The 15,484-nt window shown below is 43.7% G+C and overlaps 1 protein-coding gene across 3 annotated transcripts in view; it reads right to left on the reverse strand.

Moving 5' to 3' along the window:
- reep6 (receptor accessory protein 6) overlaps nt 1–15,484 on the reverse strand; it is a 34,828-nt gene that overhangs the window by 3,398 nt on the left and 15,946 nt on the right. For 2 of the 3 annotated variants that reach the window (XM_033046486.1, XM_033046485.1), the window contains exons 3-4: nt 12,782–12,920; nt 11,128–11,296 (exon numbers count right to left, since the gene is read on the reverse strand). In XM_033046486.1, the coding sequence (XP_032902377.1) occupies nt 11,128–11,296; nt 12,782–12,920 (308 nt within the window). Of the gene's footprint in view, nt 1–261; nt 320–5,769; nt 5,844–11,127; nt 11,297–12,781; nt 12,921–15,484 lie in introns of all 3 variants that reach the window. The other variant, XM_033046483.1, reaches the window with a different exon arrangement.

Raw genomic sequence — 15,484 nt, forward strand, 5'->3', positions numbered from 1 at the left:
TGTGTACCAGTACCATTGTCTACAAAAAACAAAAAAATTGCTTATGGCTGTGACCTGTGATGGCAAGATTGACCACAAACAAAGAAGATGATCATTTGTTGTAGAACCTTGAAATTCAAAGGTGTTATTAACATATAACCAGCAAACACCGTACACTGGGAAAAGCAATCTCAAAGCTATAATTCAAAGTAATAAATTGAATCAAATGCTTGGCTGTGACTGAATAACAGCAACAAACTACATTATCCAAGTGCAACTTACCAGGGGCCCCATTACCATCTTGTATACCTTCCTGCCATCAGTCTACTGACAGCGGACTCTGAATGTATTTGGCAGCAGGAAGGAAAAAAAGAACATTACTGGACAGAATACACTCATATTAGGTATGTTGCAAAGCCTACCTGAAGCGTATTTGAAAATCTGCCGCTGAGGGTGTGCGCGATTTTGGCGCCGTTTAGAGGGGGCGGGTTTAAAACGCGATTTTCTCTAGGCTGTTCAAAACGAAGATGTTCAGCCTAGTTAATTATTAACGAAAAATCGCTGGAAGACCCCGTCGCAAAAGCTATTATTAGTTTTAAAGGCCTCGTAAAATAGTTATAGTAGTTTAAAAATCAATCTCTAAACCCGCGACCGCCAGCAACCGCAGGGTCTCATAAAGCAAACCACAGAAGGTAAGTTGTATATTTTTACATTAAAAAGGGCTTCTAAAGATCCCTTTATACAAAGTTTAATATTGCGAGTAGCTCATTTTGGCCCCATTATATCCCGCAGTATTTTTCTGGGCATTTGAGGGCACAAATCTACCGCAATGTGAACGTTCTAAACCAGTGCGTTCCACAGGATCCCACTGGAAAGCTGATTTAAATGGGCATTTATTTACAGCAATTAAACACTAAATTCCTTCCATTTGGTCTATAAATTAATGTAAATGAGATTTAAAAATCATGTTTTATTGTGAATTATTTGTGAATATTATTTGGACATTTAGGCTATTTAAAAATGTTAATCATTTATTAAGAAATGGATAGATGTTTAGATCTAGTAATTGAAGTCTGAAATTAGCTACAATTAGGTAACTAACTAATTATATGCTTTAATTTCAGGTCATCCAAGTAAGATTATTTTATATTTGTTTCAGAATGCTTCAATCTATGATAACTGAAAATTTCATTCAGTTCTCTTAATTTTTAAGAAAGTTATGGGCTTTTGACTGTTCACGATCACAGCTTTTTTGTTATGTCCATAGAAAATCAATAGGGAACAAGATGCTCATTTCCCAGTATGAAAATGGCCATAACTTTTTAAATACTTGAGATATAAAAGTGAATTAGGTGTCAAATTAAACTTATTTTTATGCTTTATCTGATGGGATAAATTGCAGACTTGATTTTTAAAATCTCAAAATTTTGTAACATTGCTACTCATATGTCCACTGTTCAGTCATTTTGCAATTTCCCTACATTTACAAGTTGCTTTTCCACTAGATTTCACCTCAAAAGATTACAAGCAATGGGACACAACAGCTGAATTATTGCAGACTGAGATGCGAAGACATTTTGTCCCAGGAGGGTAATGGATCTCTGCAATTCTGTCCTGGGGTGGTGGGGGCTGGATCATTAGATATATTCATAGGTGAAGGTAAATATTAGGAGGGGGGGAAGGGGGAAGAGAGAAAAAAAAGGATTTGAGGCTTATGAAGAACTGGTACAGAAGAATTGAGGCCAGCATTGATCTGCCAGGCAGACATGGAGGGGCTAGTAACCAACTCCAGCTACTGTGTGTTCAAAAGGAGAAGGGATGGAGATGGCCATAATCTAACTGCTTTAACCCTACAGTGTTATTGATATGAATGTTCCATTACAATTCATTATTATTACAGTTAGCGAGAACACACCAAGAGCACTGTTATTATTTATTTAATAAGAGGTATTCTTTCATTGAAGATCATTCAAATGTGCCCAAGTTATCCATAGCCTCAAGCAACCCACTTGCATTAGAGGTAATTTAAAGTAATCAATTAACCTATCAATAACATCATTGGGCTAAGGGTGGACAAAGACAGCCTCAGGGGCACCTTGCACTCACATGGACAACATGCCAACCCCATCACCCGAGGGCAGGATCAAACCCATTCAACACTGTGCCCTTTATCATACTGCACCTCAACATCAGGTAAATCTATGCAGATTAAATCAAAAGCAGTAATATAGAGATAGTGTGGAAACAGGCCCTTCGGCCCAGCTTGCCCACACTGGCCAACATGTCCCAGCTACACTAGTCCCACCTGCCCACGTGTGGTCCATATCCCTTCAAACCTGTCCCATCCATGTACCTATCCAACTGTTTCTTAAATGTTGGGATAGTCCCTGCCACAACCACCTCCTCTGGCAGCTCGTTCCAAACACCCACCACCGTTTGTGTGAAAAAGTTACCCCTCAGATTACTATTAAATCTTTTCCCCTTCACCTTAAACCCATGTCCTCTGGTCCTTGATTCAGCTACTCAGAGTCTCTTTTTGCCCAATCTGTTCCTCTCATTATCTTATACACTTCAATGAAAAAGAGCCATACGCAATCCCTTTTACATGCTGGCCAATTTTTCTTTTGAAGTAAATTTTAAAAATGTTCAAAACGGAATGCGGATTCATATACGGCACTAGCCATTGCCTGCAAGATGACATTGTGAAACTTGCTAACTTTTAAATAAAAAGAATTACACCACGTTGTAAAATGGTAATCGAGTAATATTTTGCAGGCATAAATTTAACATATGACTTGTTTAAAGCCGCTTCCCAATTAGGAACTGAAAAATCCCTCTTCCCACACCATCACCACAAGTAGGAAGTGGGCACATCTAACTCAAGCCAGGAAGTGTGATCTCCAAGCCAGATGTAACAGACATTTAAACTGTAGACAAAGTGCTGGAGGAACTCAGCGGGTCAGGCAACATCTTTGGAGAAAAAGGATGGGTGAGGTTTCGGTTCGGGACCCTGCTACAGTCTGAAGGAGGGCCACGACACAAAACAACTAGGCCACAATCTGGGCTTACACATAGTCAGCGGGAGACACCGAGTCCTGACGTGGCGCATCTAGGGCAGCGGGGCCCAAGTCGCTGAATGGACGAGACGCTGACCCTTTCACAGTGACCAGCAGGGAGTGTGCCCAGAGGAAATCGGCAGCCAGCAGCGGCTGGGAGAAATCGGCAATAGTGAAAGTCCAGGTGAAACGACAGGAGCCAAAAATGAGAGGAACCGTGCGGACACCGTACGTCACTACTGACGGCCGGCCGAGGCTTTTCCCGGATGAGTGCAGGGTGGTCGGCATCGGCGGGTCTTGGAACCTCACGCTGGTGGTAGTAGCACCACGTACCTTTAGCGGCGCCATTCGTAGCCAGCTGCGGTGCTGTGCTTCGGAGGCCGGAACCAGCCGCTGGGCCCGCCAGGCATTGCCGACACACCCGACCAATAGAGGCTCCACCCTGCTGCTTGGCCATCCACAGCTCATCCGCATGGTCAGTCAGCTGCTGGAGGTCAGCAAAATCATCACCCTCGAGGAGCAGGCGGATGTCATTGGGCATCTGCTCCAGGAAAGCCTGCTCGAACAGAAGGCAAGGCTGATGGCCGTCCATCAAGGCAAGCATCTCGCTCATCAGCACGGACGGCTTGCAATCGTCGAGGCCGTCCATGTGTAGGAGCGGCTGAGCCCGAAAGTGCGCAAGGGGAGCGCTTTGAGGCCATCGTACTTGCCGGCAGCTGGCGGCTGGCGAAGGTAATGGATGAGACAATTGGTGGTGTCCTGAACCAGCGCACCGACCACAAAGTAATATCTGATCACGTCGGCCGTAATGTGCCAAATGTGGAACTGAGCCTCAGCCTGTTCGAACCACACATAGGGCTGTGAGGTCCAGAAAACGGACAGTTTAATGGAGACAGCATTCTGCTGGGCTAGGTTGTCCACTGCTTCATTTTGCTGAGCTGGGTTGTCGGCTGCAGAGATCCAAACGTTGTGAACAGAACAATGTTTTATTAAAAAATGCAGATTTAGCTCACACGCGCGTTTAGTTAAGACTAGAGCAAAGTTCCTGCTGTTGCTGTCGGGCACGCCTATGACTGACGACTTTCTCAACCAACTCCCGCCAAAACCATGTCACGTGACAGTCCCAGCTCTCCAGACGAAGGTTCTAGCAATAAGTGGGTTGACCACCAGATGTCGCCACAACTCATCCTTTTTCTCCAGAGATGATTCTGAGATGTCCAGAGACCACCTCTGGAGAAACAAGATGGGCGAGATTTCAGGTCGGAACCCTTCCTCAGACTGAAGGGTCCTGACCCAAAATATCATCCATTCTTTTTCTCCAGAGATGCTGCCTGACCCATTGCTCCAGCAGTGTGTCTCTATCATTGGTATAAACCAACATCTGCAGTTCCTCTTTAAACTGGAGAGATGATCTTTCCATGGGGAAAGTCCTGGCATACACACACATTACAGTGTCAGGGGTTATTGGGAGAAGGCAGGGAGAATGAGGTTAGGAGGGAGACATAGATCAGCCATGTTTGAATGACAGAGTGGACGATGGGCCGAATGGCCTAATTCTGCTCCCATCACTCATGGCCTTATGAACACTAGGTATTATGTAGAGAAGACTCTACAGAAGTAGTGTTGGATCCCTTCATCTGCCCAGATCTAATTTTGTAATAGTTGATCAACGAGTGTGTTAATGGCAGAGAACAGGGTACAGTTCTAAAACAGCACAATTACTTCTTACCTAACCAAAGTGAAGACAAAACTAGAATCTAAATTACGTAGAAAGCTCTAGTCTAGACTAACGGCATAGGACACTCGATGAATTAGCATACTTACAAAATATCAATTTACAACCGGGATTACAGTAAAGGGCAAAAGCTCTACTGAAATTGCTATTAAAACACCCATGCCTGTAGCTACAGGGATAGATTGGTTTATCATGACACTGTTTATTAGTGGAAAACACTTTACAGCAATAAAATAGTTGGGCCGAAGGGCCGGTTTCTACGATGTAACACTGCATCCATGATGTAGGATGTGCTATCTCTTCCCCATTATATTAAATATTGTTACATATATTTACATAAATGAAAAAACAGCCAACGAAAATACATTTTGAAACACACTAACCTTGTGTTCTCACTATAGGTCTACAAAATATCGATTGATATTACGTTCTGAAATCACTTTTTTTTTAAAAACGAAGTTCTATTGCTCTTTCAAAACCCCCCTTAAATCATTCTCTAAACCTTCTAAATCACCAAATCTCACCATCTCCAAACTAAATGATCCATGGGGAAAGCAATGCATATCAATATTTATCTCAGTTTATCACAAAATCTATTAAAATCCAATCCTGGAACAATAGCTCCACTGAAACACTGGTCATGATAAACCATAAAACCCCTGTCCCACGGTACGAGTTCATTCCAAGAATTCTCCCGAGCTTGCCCCGATTTGAACTTGTAGATTTACGATAATGGCCACTTGTCGGTACTCGGGGCTCTCGTGGACATTTTTCATCATGTTGAAAAATCTTCACGAGTCTTCCCGAGTACCTGCCGTTAGCGTTAAGAGACGTCCCCGAGCTCCAACGTACCCGCTACGTTCATTCTCTGTGCTTACCACGAGTTCGATTTTTTTTTTTTAAACTCGGGAGAGCTCTTGGAATGAACTCGTACCGTGGGACAGGGCTATTAGGCTTGTGTTTGGATCTAATTAAAGGTAGGCCTGTTTAGTTACATACAGACGCTCCAGCTAACTGTTTAGGTCTTGCATCTGCCCTGACGAGGTTCTTGCTGTTGCACAATGTCTGCAAAACTAAAGCAAGAAAAATTGATAGAAACATTAATGCGAATTAAAAACTACTTAAATATAACCATCTACAATTCTGCATCTGAGATACAAGAGCTTTATCCAGATCACTGCAACCCGTTCAAAATGCATATTTACGATAGACTAGTCAGTGCACACAATAGGATAAACTGCACACACACAAAATGGGTTTCTGATCTTTTTTGCTGAAGCAGAGATTTGTTAAATTTATGCATTTTTATGAATAACCCATAACGACATCCTTTTAATGGGCCCGACTTTTTTTACTCGTGGACATTTTTCATCAGGTTAGAAAAACGTCCCGACCACCGTAAATTGGAGGAGCAGCACCTTATATTTCGCTTGGGCAGCTTGCACCCCAGCGGTATGAACATTGACTTTTCTAATTTCAGGTAGTCCATACTTTCTCCTCCCCTTCTCAGCTCTCCCTCAGCCCACTGTCTCCTCCTCTTCCTTTCTTTGTCCCCCCCCCCCACCCCACCCTCACATCAGTCTGAAGGGGTTCAGCCCGAAAAGTTGCCTATTTCCTTCGCTCCATAGATGCTGCCTCACCCACTGAGTTTCTCCAGCATTTTTGTCTACCTTCCTTTTAATAGTCATTTCCTTAAACTGGTTATCAACTTACTCTTTAATGCCCATTAAAAATATCCCTCCAGCCGACACGATTAAGCAGCCTGCCCCTGTACAAGGGCACATATGATAACTGATAATTCTATCGAGCATGTAACATTCCTGATATGTTGTTAACTCCCCCAACTAGCAACACCATGTGGTAGAGATAGATTGACCAGCTCTGTAACAGACGATAAACACCTTGTAAACTTTGGCAAAGTAGCACAGATGAACCACTTCCATAGTGTCAAATGTCATGGAACTCACACCCCCTCCACACCCCACTTTTAACTTTTGCAAAGTCCCATTCTCCAATCTCACTCCTCAGAATGCATTGCTGGGTCTTATCTGTCAGACCCACTGTTTCCAGCTATTACATACAGGATACAATTTAATAACAACTTCAGTTCTAATGTTAGAACATTGCAGGTACTCCAACTTAACACGGCAGACATGCCTCAATCCACCCATGTCCCAAGGTATGGAATTCCTCTTCTAAACATTTTTACATCCCATTTCTCATTAAAGACCTCCAAGTTTTCAGCTGCACCAATATCCATTTTGAATTGGTGACTGTCTTTGACTGCATAATGGTATTATGTGCTTTGGCATGTCTTTGAAAGTACATTATAAAATGAATGTTATGCAAGATCTTTCCCCAATACTCGCTCAAAGTTGTGCTATTGTAGTGATGGAGGCATGCGGAGAAATACCAAACTAAGAGGAATCCTTGTACGGGTCCACTACCAATTTTCCGACATCCTTGGTTCCAGAGCCTTTCTGGATTATAACCTTTTTGCCGGACCAACTGATGTCAGGGCCACCGAGAGGAGTCCAATGGTACCGGAAAGGTCTGCCTAGGTAGCTGAGATATCGGCCCGCAAAGTCGGCCTTGGAAGTTGGGTATGGGAACGGATCTGTTGGCTCCGGCCGGGCCGGAGTTCCAGAGCACCGGTACCAGGGGACAAATTCAACCCGTCGATCAGCAGGGAAGGCCCGGTGAGGAAGAGATCGGCCGCCTCACCAGGCCGAGGCGTCACATTTAAGGGGTGGATTTCAAGTGCGCTCTCATAATTTTGTCCAGATTAAAGGTGGTGCCGGAAGGAAAGAAAAAAGTGGTGGACCTGTACATGGATGGAGCCCTCCTCAACCCAATCTTAAAATCAACCTGGTAAACAAGCCTTCTACCCACTAGCTCAAGACCACACCTGTTATGCTTTCATAGCTGATTAATCAATTTTAATTCATTATCCTTTAATACAATGGGTTTATTCCTCTTTGACCCCATTAGCTCTTAATCCAATTTGCCCTGTTGTGTTCTGGTCCATATTAATGTGTTGAAAGAGCAGAGCATTTGCTGTTACTGGATACTGGGAACAGTGGAAAGATTAATGTCCTTTAATTACCAACCTGCATAACAAATGACATTAATTTTTTTTATTGAATATTTAAAATATGAATTGCACAACATTTGAGTAACGTTATTGCTAAATACCAGACTTTTAGTGACTTTAGTCACCAGTCAGCCATCTGTGGCAATTTCAACTGGAAATGTAGTCACGGATTATCCAGTCATTTTTTAATATAATGTGCAATCCCAGGAAATACATATTTTCATATTGAAAATCGGGACATTTGTGCGGCGATGCATATTAGGACACAACATGCCTCACCAGAACAAAATCTTTGAGCTATATTGCAAGAGCTCATGCTGCATTTAGAAAAGCCCAATTATCAGTGTCAACCAATTCTTAAAGGATCCAGTCATAGCACAAGCACAGTCACTCACGCATGCACGGATTTGATTCTAACAGTCACATCATTGATTTTCTTCCAGAGAAAACATAACCTTTTGCACAATGTGAAAAGCAGAGACTCCAAGAGAAACACGTTACTGAATCCAATCCGACAGACTCGCTGTACTGGAAATTCAGTGCCTAAAAAAATTAAATCCACGAGCTAAAAACCATTCAAAAATGATTCCCATCTTGCTCGACACAAAAACAGCCAAGGACAAAGGTTAAAATTCACAATATTGGCCAACTCTGGCCTGGATAATGTTGGTATTTGTACCTTTCCTAAATCTTAAAGGGCCTGTCCCACTAACGCGACTTTTCTGCAACTGTCTTCGACCCTCAAGCTCGAGGGCACTCGCCTGAAAAACCTCGAGCTGGATCGGCCGTCAGTGATGAAACCGCGAGCTGGATCGACCGTCAGCACACACACACACACACACACACACACACACACACACACACACACACAGCAAAGGCAGGGGGCATGGAGAGCGCTGTCTGAAATTTACACCCGCAATGAACAGGAAGGTAAAAGACGACTAGCACAGTGTACGGTAAGTCCTTTAGATGGAGGGGAGAGGGAAAGGAGAGAGAAGGAGTGGAGACACTTTTAAGAAGCCAGATAACTTAATAAAGTTTAGCGGGCATTTAACATTACCGATCGGTTTTCCTTGGTTCTGAAAACTCCAATGAGCCAAATAAAATGCTCAGTCAGCAAAGGAGATTGCCTACGGCTACCTCGACTGCCTATAACTACACAGTGACCCCACTACCACTGCACTACGAGTTCAAAAGAACCATGCTGACCAATTTTTACTTGCGGAAATTTTTTTAGCATGCTGAAAAAATGTTCTCGACCAAACTGAGGCCGTGAGTATGCGGGAACTTCCCTCGAGCATGAAGGAGAGTTCCAGTGACCTCCTAGGACCACCTGTCGACTATGCTGCGAGTACGAGTCGAGCTCAAACTCTTCTAAACTCGCAAATTAGGTCCCCGCAGTGGGACAGGCCCTTTAGGGGAAAAAACAAGTTAGGAAGAGGAATACAAAATAAAAAAAGTGAACTTCTTCATGACTTTGGAAGGGTAGGATCAAGATCGGATTCAAATGTTCCAAACAGTTCAACAGCTTGCTGACGTTGAGCAGCTACAAATAAGAGATAGATGCATAAAATATAGGCACCTGGCACACCTTTGAAGGAGCAATACTTCGCTGGAACCAGATACATAGCAGTGGAAAGATCAACATCATTTAATTACCAATTACAAAAAAATTTGCAATGTCACTCGAAATATGAATTGCACAAAATTGTAACCTTATTGCTAAAATAATACTTTTATTACCCTTCAGGAGTCAAACAGCCAAGTTAGCGATTAGTGTATCAGTAGATCTTATCTGTGGCAATTTCGATTGGAAATACAGTCAGGGATAATCTGCGAATAAACCCTTTAAGTTCAGGGCGCAGCTTTCCAGAAGTCTGCAGATAACAAGCCATTTTGTTTAATTTTGAATTACAGCACGGAAACAGGCCCTTTGACCCGCCGAGTCCACGATGTCCATCGATCACCTATTTGCGTTAGTTTGCAACCGTATGGTTTTCCTCGGGAGCTTCCTCCCACATCCCGAAGACGTGTAGGTTTATTGACCTCTAATTTGCCCCGTTGTATGCAGGGAGAGGATCATCCACTACAAACTAGTGGCTACACATTAATGGTAATTTACAAACTTATCACACTCTGATCCACTCTCTACGCACTCGGCAAACTAGAGGTCAATTAACCTGCAAACCTGGAGGTCTTCGGGATGTGGGCAGAAATCGGAGCACCCAGACAGAACCACTGGGAGAACATGCAAACTCCACACAGACAGCACCCACAGTCACCATGGAGACAGGCTCTGAAGCCGAGAGGAGACGGTAAAGTGTGACTTTAGTCTTATCAGGGGCGCTGCCCGATTGGCAGCCCCGCCAATAGTCAGTTTGTTTTTTTGTCTCAATATTTTTTTTTAGTGTTTGTTAAAAGTCTGTGTAAATGTTCTCTGGGTTGTTTTATGTGGGAGGGGAGGGGGAGGGGGAGGGGGAGGGGGAGGAGGAGGGGAATTTTTTTTCTTTCAGTTTATTACCTTGCCGGATATGCGTTTAATTTTCAGATCTCATTCTCCGGTCGCTCTGCAGCCTTCCATCGATGGAGCTGGAGCGCTGGTTGGACTGACCTTGGGCCCCACTTTGGGGTTTGGACTTACATCGGAGTCGATCTCCTGCCTGGGATCGCTCCAACTGCGGCTTTTACATTGAGAGCTCGCAGTCTCGGGAGAGGCAGTGGATGTCAGGAGCTGTAACGTTGCCGAAGGTTCGACCAGCTCCGACGTGGAGTTCGATCGTCCGGCACGTGGGAGCCGACATCTTCCCCCCCCCACCCCGAGGCCCTAGTCAAGATCATCCAGTCAACGGAGAGCTCGAGGCTCTTTACCGCAGGAGAGCATAGGCAAGAGATTGAGCTTTTTTTCACCTTCCATCACAGTGAGGAAGGTGGAGGGGTCACTGTGGTGGATATTTATGTTAAAATGTGTTTTGTGTGTTTTGGTGCTTTTTATTTGTATGACTAAGCAAATTAAATTCCTCGTATGTTGCAAAACATACTTGGCTAATAAAGTATTATTGTGATTGTGAGAGAGGACGGCAAAGTGCGACTTTAGTCTTATCTCAATTATTTAAAAATAGATTTTGTAACAAGTGCAGTAGAGATGAAGACAAGTTCTCTGCCTCACCCTAAAAATAAGACATCTTTATGTTCTGGACTATACACAAGCACCATTATTAATAATATTCCACAAGGTCTCCATTTTCAGGTAGAGTTTCACTGACCTTCCCTCGTCACGCATTCAGCTGCATTCAGAGCCTGGCTGCTGAGGTCGTTAACAACACTATCCACCCGGGACTGATGTTTGAGGAACAGAGGGCGGACTATTCGATTGTAGATGAGCTGGGAACCATTCCATACCACAGGTGCCATGCACCACAGGAGGAAAAGACACTACAGGCAGAGAAGAAAAAAAAGTCTCCAACATTAGTCACTAGCTTAAGCTAATTTAAACAATACAGCCTGAAAGTCAAATCAGAATTTTTCGTAGACTACAAGTCAAAGGAGCAGAATTGTGCCATTTTGCCCATCAAGTCTAATCAGTCATTCAATTATGGCCAATCTATTTTTCCCCTCTCAACTCCATTCTCCTGACTTCATAAATTCAATGAGCAGAATTAGGCCATTCAACCCAGTCTAATCCATCATTTAATCCTGGCCAATTTATTTATCCCTCTCAACCCCATTCTCCTGCCTTTCCCTCCCCCCCCCCTTCCCCCGTAACCTTTGATGTCCTACCCCAGAGGCCTCCAAACTTTTCAGTATGAGGGCCACTTTCTATATTTGGCACATTTTGGCGGGCGTAGGAAAAAATAAAGAAATGTTACACACACACACAGACTAATAGACACACACAGAGAAATGCATATGCACACGTGGACTCCGACATACCGAAACATATACATAGACCCGCTCACCGACACACAGACAGACGCACACATATACAGGCTCTCACACACGCACTGCGAACACACACAGACGCGCACACGCACACGGCTACCGATCCTCCGATCTTCGCGAGGCTGGGGAGAGGGGGGAGAGCAAGCGAGCAAGAGAGAGACAGAGCGAGGGCAGAGACCTGGTCAAAGGGTCCAGATCAGTGTGGCGCCCGGAGCGGATCACACTCACGGAATGGGGGGTGGAGAGACCGTGACACACCGACCCTGCCGCCAACTAGCTGCCTCCTCCCACCGCCTCCACCTAGCTTCACCCCCTCCACCTTGCTCCACCCCCCCGCACAACTTGCCTTTGCAACACAGGAGCGGTGCCACAGGCCTGGGTTCCATCGGAGTGCTGTCTGTACGGAGTTTGTCCCTGCGTGGGTTTTCTCCGGGTGCTCTGGTTTCCTCCCACACTCCACGTTTGCAGGTTAAATGAATTTGTCCCGAGTGTGTGTAGGATAGTGCTAGTGCATATTGGCATCGGTTTGATGTGCCGACGGGCCTGTTTCCGCGCTATATCTCTAAAGCTGCGCTACCGCAGAACCTGCGAAATAGCCCGCCGCACGGAACGGAATCCCGTTTGCTGCGGGCCGTAGTTTGGAGACCCCTGTTCTACCCAATCAAGAACCTATCAATCTCTGCCTTAAAAATTCTCCACGTCTTGGCCTCCACAGCCGCCTGTTGCTATAAATTCCACAGATTCACCACCCTCAGGCTAAAGAAATTCATCATCACCTCTATTTTGAAGGTACGTCCTTTTTAACTTTGAGGCTATACTATTATTTTTGGTTGAAAAATACAAATTTTGCATGCTGAATGTGTGCATATTTAAACTGGAATTTCTGCTGTTCCTGGTGCTTGGGTTAACAAATAGTGTATTTGAATAGTAAATACGAGTACATTTAAAAAAAAAAAAAAAAATCGGAACTATACTGACCTTGCCTACGTAGTAAAAAGGGAACCAATATAGGAAGATATCCGAGAAGAATTCAGCGACACTGAATATTCCATATACCACCCAGTACGTCAACCATTTTGTATCATCCTCTTTATCTGTGCTTTCAATAGCTTTGATTCTGAAAAAAGTGACATTATATTAATATTAAAGCATGTAAGGAAACATACCAACAAAATCATAAGGGCACTTGGCTTTTCCATGGAAGGGGTATTATATCAACTGCCAATGCACCTGCTAGCTGGAAATAACAATAAAGCACAAAGTTCATGCACGCAAATTGGTTGATTTGCATTATTTTGTGATTCACTGTAGAACAGCTAATATTTAAAGTGCTAGAGTGCTCAAATGAATCATTTAAAACATTCAATTTTCGATTATATTTCACCACATAACCTGCTACCACTTCCTAGATGATCCACGACACATTGTTATCAAAGATGGAAGTAAATAATTTAACCTGGTCCATGTGTGATACCCATCAACTACATCTTATTAACTTCCCAGAAGCAAGAGCCAAGGGATGTAATTTAAGGGGATTTTTACAATGCTTAATGTAATGTCGACTCATCCGCTCTGCATTTAACCAGCCCCCTCTGCATCCACAACCCGTCACTGCCAAAGGACATGGACGGCGACTGACAAGTGAAATGGGGGCCAGGGCTGCAAAGCATCAAGGTGTAAAACTTTAGTTGAATTTTTATTTACCCATCCCTTACAGTGTGCGGCACAGCAGCACAGCTGTAGAGTTGTAGCCTTACAGCGGCAGAGACCCGGGTTTGATCCTGACTATGGGTGCTGTCTGTACGCCTTTTGCACATTCTCCCTGTGACCTGCGTGGGTTTTATCCGACACCCCAAAGACGTACAGGTTTGTAGATTAATTGGCTTGGTAAAAATGTAAATTGTCCCTAGTGTGTGTAAAATAGTGTCAATGTGTGTGGATCGCTAGTTGGTGTGGACTAGGTGGGCCAAAGGGGCTGTTTGCGCACTGTGTAACTAAACTACAACTAAACTAGCATGGGGTTTGTAAAAAGGAACACAATTTGGTAAAAAAGTCCAATTGTATCTACCAAACAATCTAAAAATTTGATTAGGTTTATTAATCCAATTGCAGGATGGGCTCATTGCTGTAACATTGCCACACAGACAAGAGGGCATACGAGTTTGCCTTTCCATTCAATTTTTCATGCGAGTGTATTGGGCCAGATGGTTAAACTTTAGCAACCGAACTCACTTGCATCAAAATGGAGGCAGTGCACATCAACTGCATCCAAAGCAATTGTGTGGAAAGACAATATTCAAATGGGTTTAATTGCATATTTGCCAAGTTTATCCATGTCCCATTTGGTCATAATTAGCAGCCAGTCAATTGAAATACTCATAGGAAAATGAACTGATAAGTGGGACTGGCCAGCATGAAGTTCACTGAACCAAATAGCCTGTTCCTGAGCTGTAATGGCTAGGACAGTGACTTAACTTCTGTGACGAGTTAACACTGGCAGCTATTAATACCGTAGAGAGGCAACGATAAATCATACTGCTCCCCATTAGTGTTAAATTATGGACCTCAAGGTAAACTGTAGCAAGTATAGAATGAGCAGGATTGACCCAACACCCCAGGAGCATTGATAAAGAACTTGTAGTCACTGAAAGCAGTACGCATACCAAGTGTGGACACAAGGAACCACAGATGCAGGTTTGCAAAGAAAGACAGTGTAAGAGTAACTCAGTGGGGCAGGCAGCTTCTCTGGAGAAGATGGATCAATGATGTTTGGGGTCGGGTCCCTTCTAAAGGATCTGAAGAAAGGTCCCAACCTGAAACGTCACCTATAAATGTTCTCCACAGATGCTGCCCGACTCACGGAGTTACTTCAACACTGTCTTTATTTACGCCTATTAAATTATAAGCAGGCAAAAGGGCTGGAGTTAAAACAAATTTCAAGCTTTAGAATTCATACGCATTCTGGCTAGGTTTGATACAACACTGGTTTACACAGTGCCAAAGTAGTCAAATTAATGCTGATCCACACACTACCTCAGTAATGCAACAGTACTGTGGCAGCAGTAGCTTCTAGCCTTGCAGAGTAGACAAGTAAAACAGGTTAGAACTAACAGCCAAATGTCTCTTAAGGCAATCAACAGAATAGTGGGAACCACTGCCATCTCAATGCCAGAAACCTCGACTCAACCCTGACCTCAGGTGCTGACTGTCTGGAGTTTGCACATTCTCCCTCCGACTGTGTGGGTTTCCTCCCACGTCCCAAAGACTTGCAGGTTTGTAGGTTAAATGGCCTTTAAATAGCCCCCAGTGTGTTGGGAGTGGATGATAAAGTGGGATAACATAGAACTAGTGTGAACGGGTCAATTGTCGGCGTGGAACATAGGGCTTGTTTCCATGCTGAAGGACTCGGAACTGAGAAGACATTGCTGTCATTGAAAAGAAAAAAAAAGAAAACCAGTCATCTACAATACATTCCCGTACATTTAAAAAATGTTAATCTCTGTGATAATTAAAGCATGCTTCAAAATCTAAAGACTAGTTTAAGCATGTTGCTCACTTGCAAGTGGCCTTAAAAATAGTCAAACGCATCCCAGTTTCAGATGTTTGTTTTTGAGGTTTCAATTGTGACCAAGGGCTGACTCGGATATTGTTGTGCATTAGTAGCCTGAATAATTTTGCTAA

This window comes from Amblyraja radiata, chromosome 29 (genome assembly GCF_010909765.2).
Source record: "Amblyraja radiata isolate CabotCenter1 chromosome 29, sAmbRad1.1.pri, whole genome shotgun sequence".
In the NCBI taxonomy this organism is placed as follows: Eukaryota; Metazoa; Chordata; class Chondrichthyes; order Rajiformes; family Rajidae; genus Amblyraja; species Amblyraja radiata.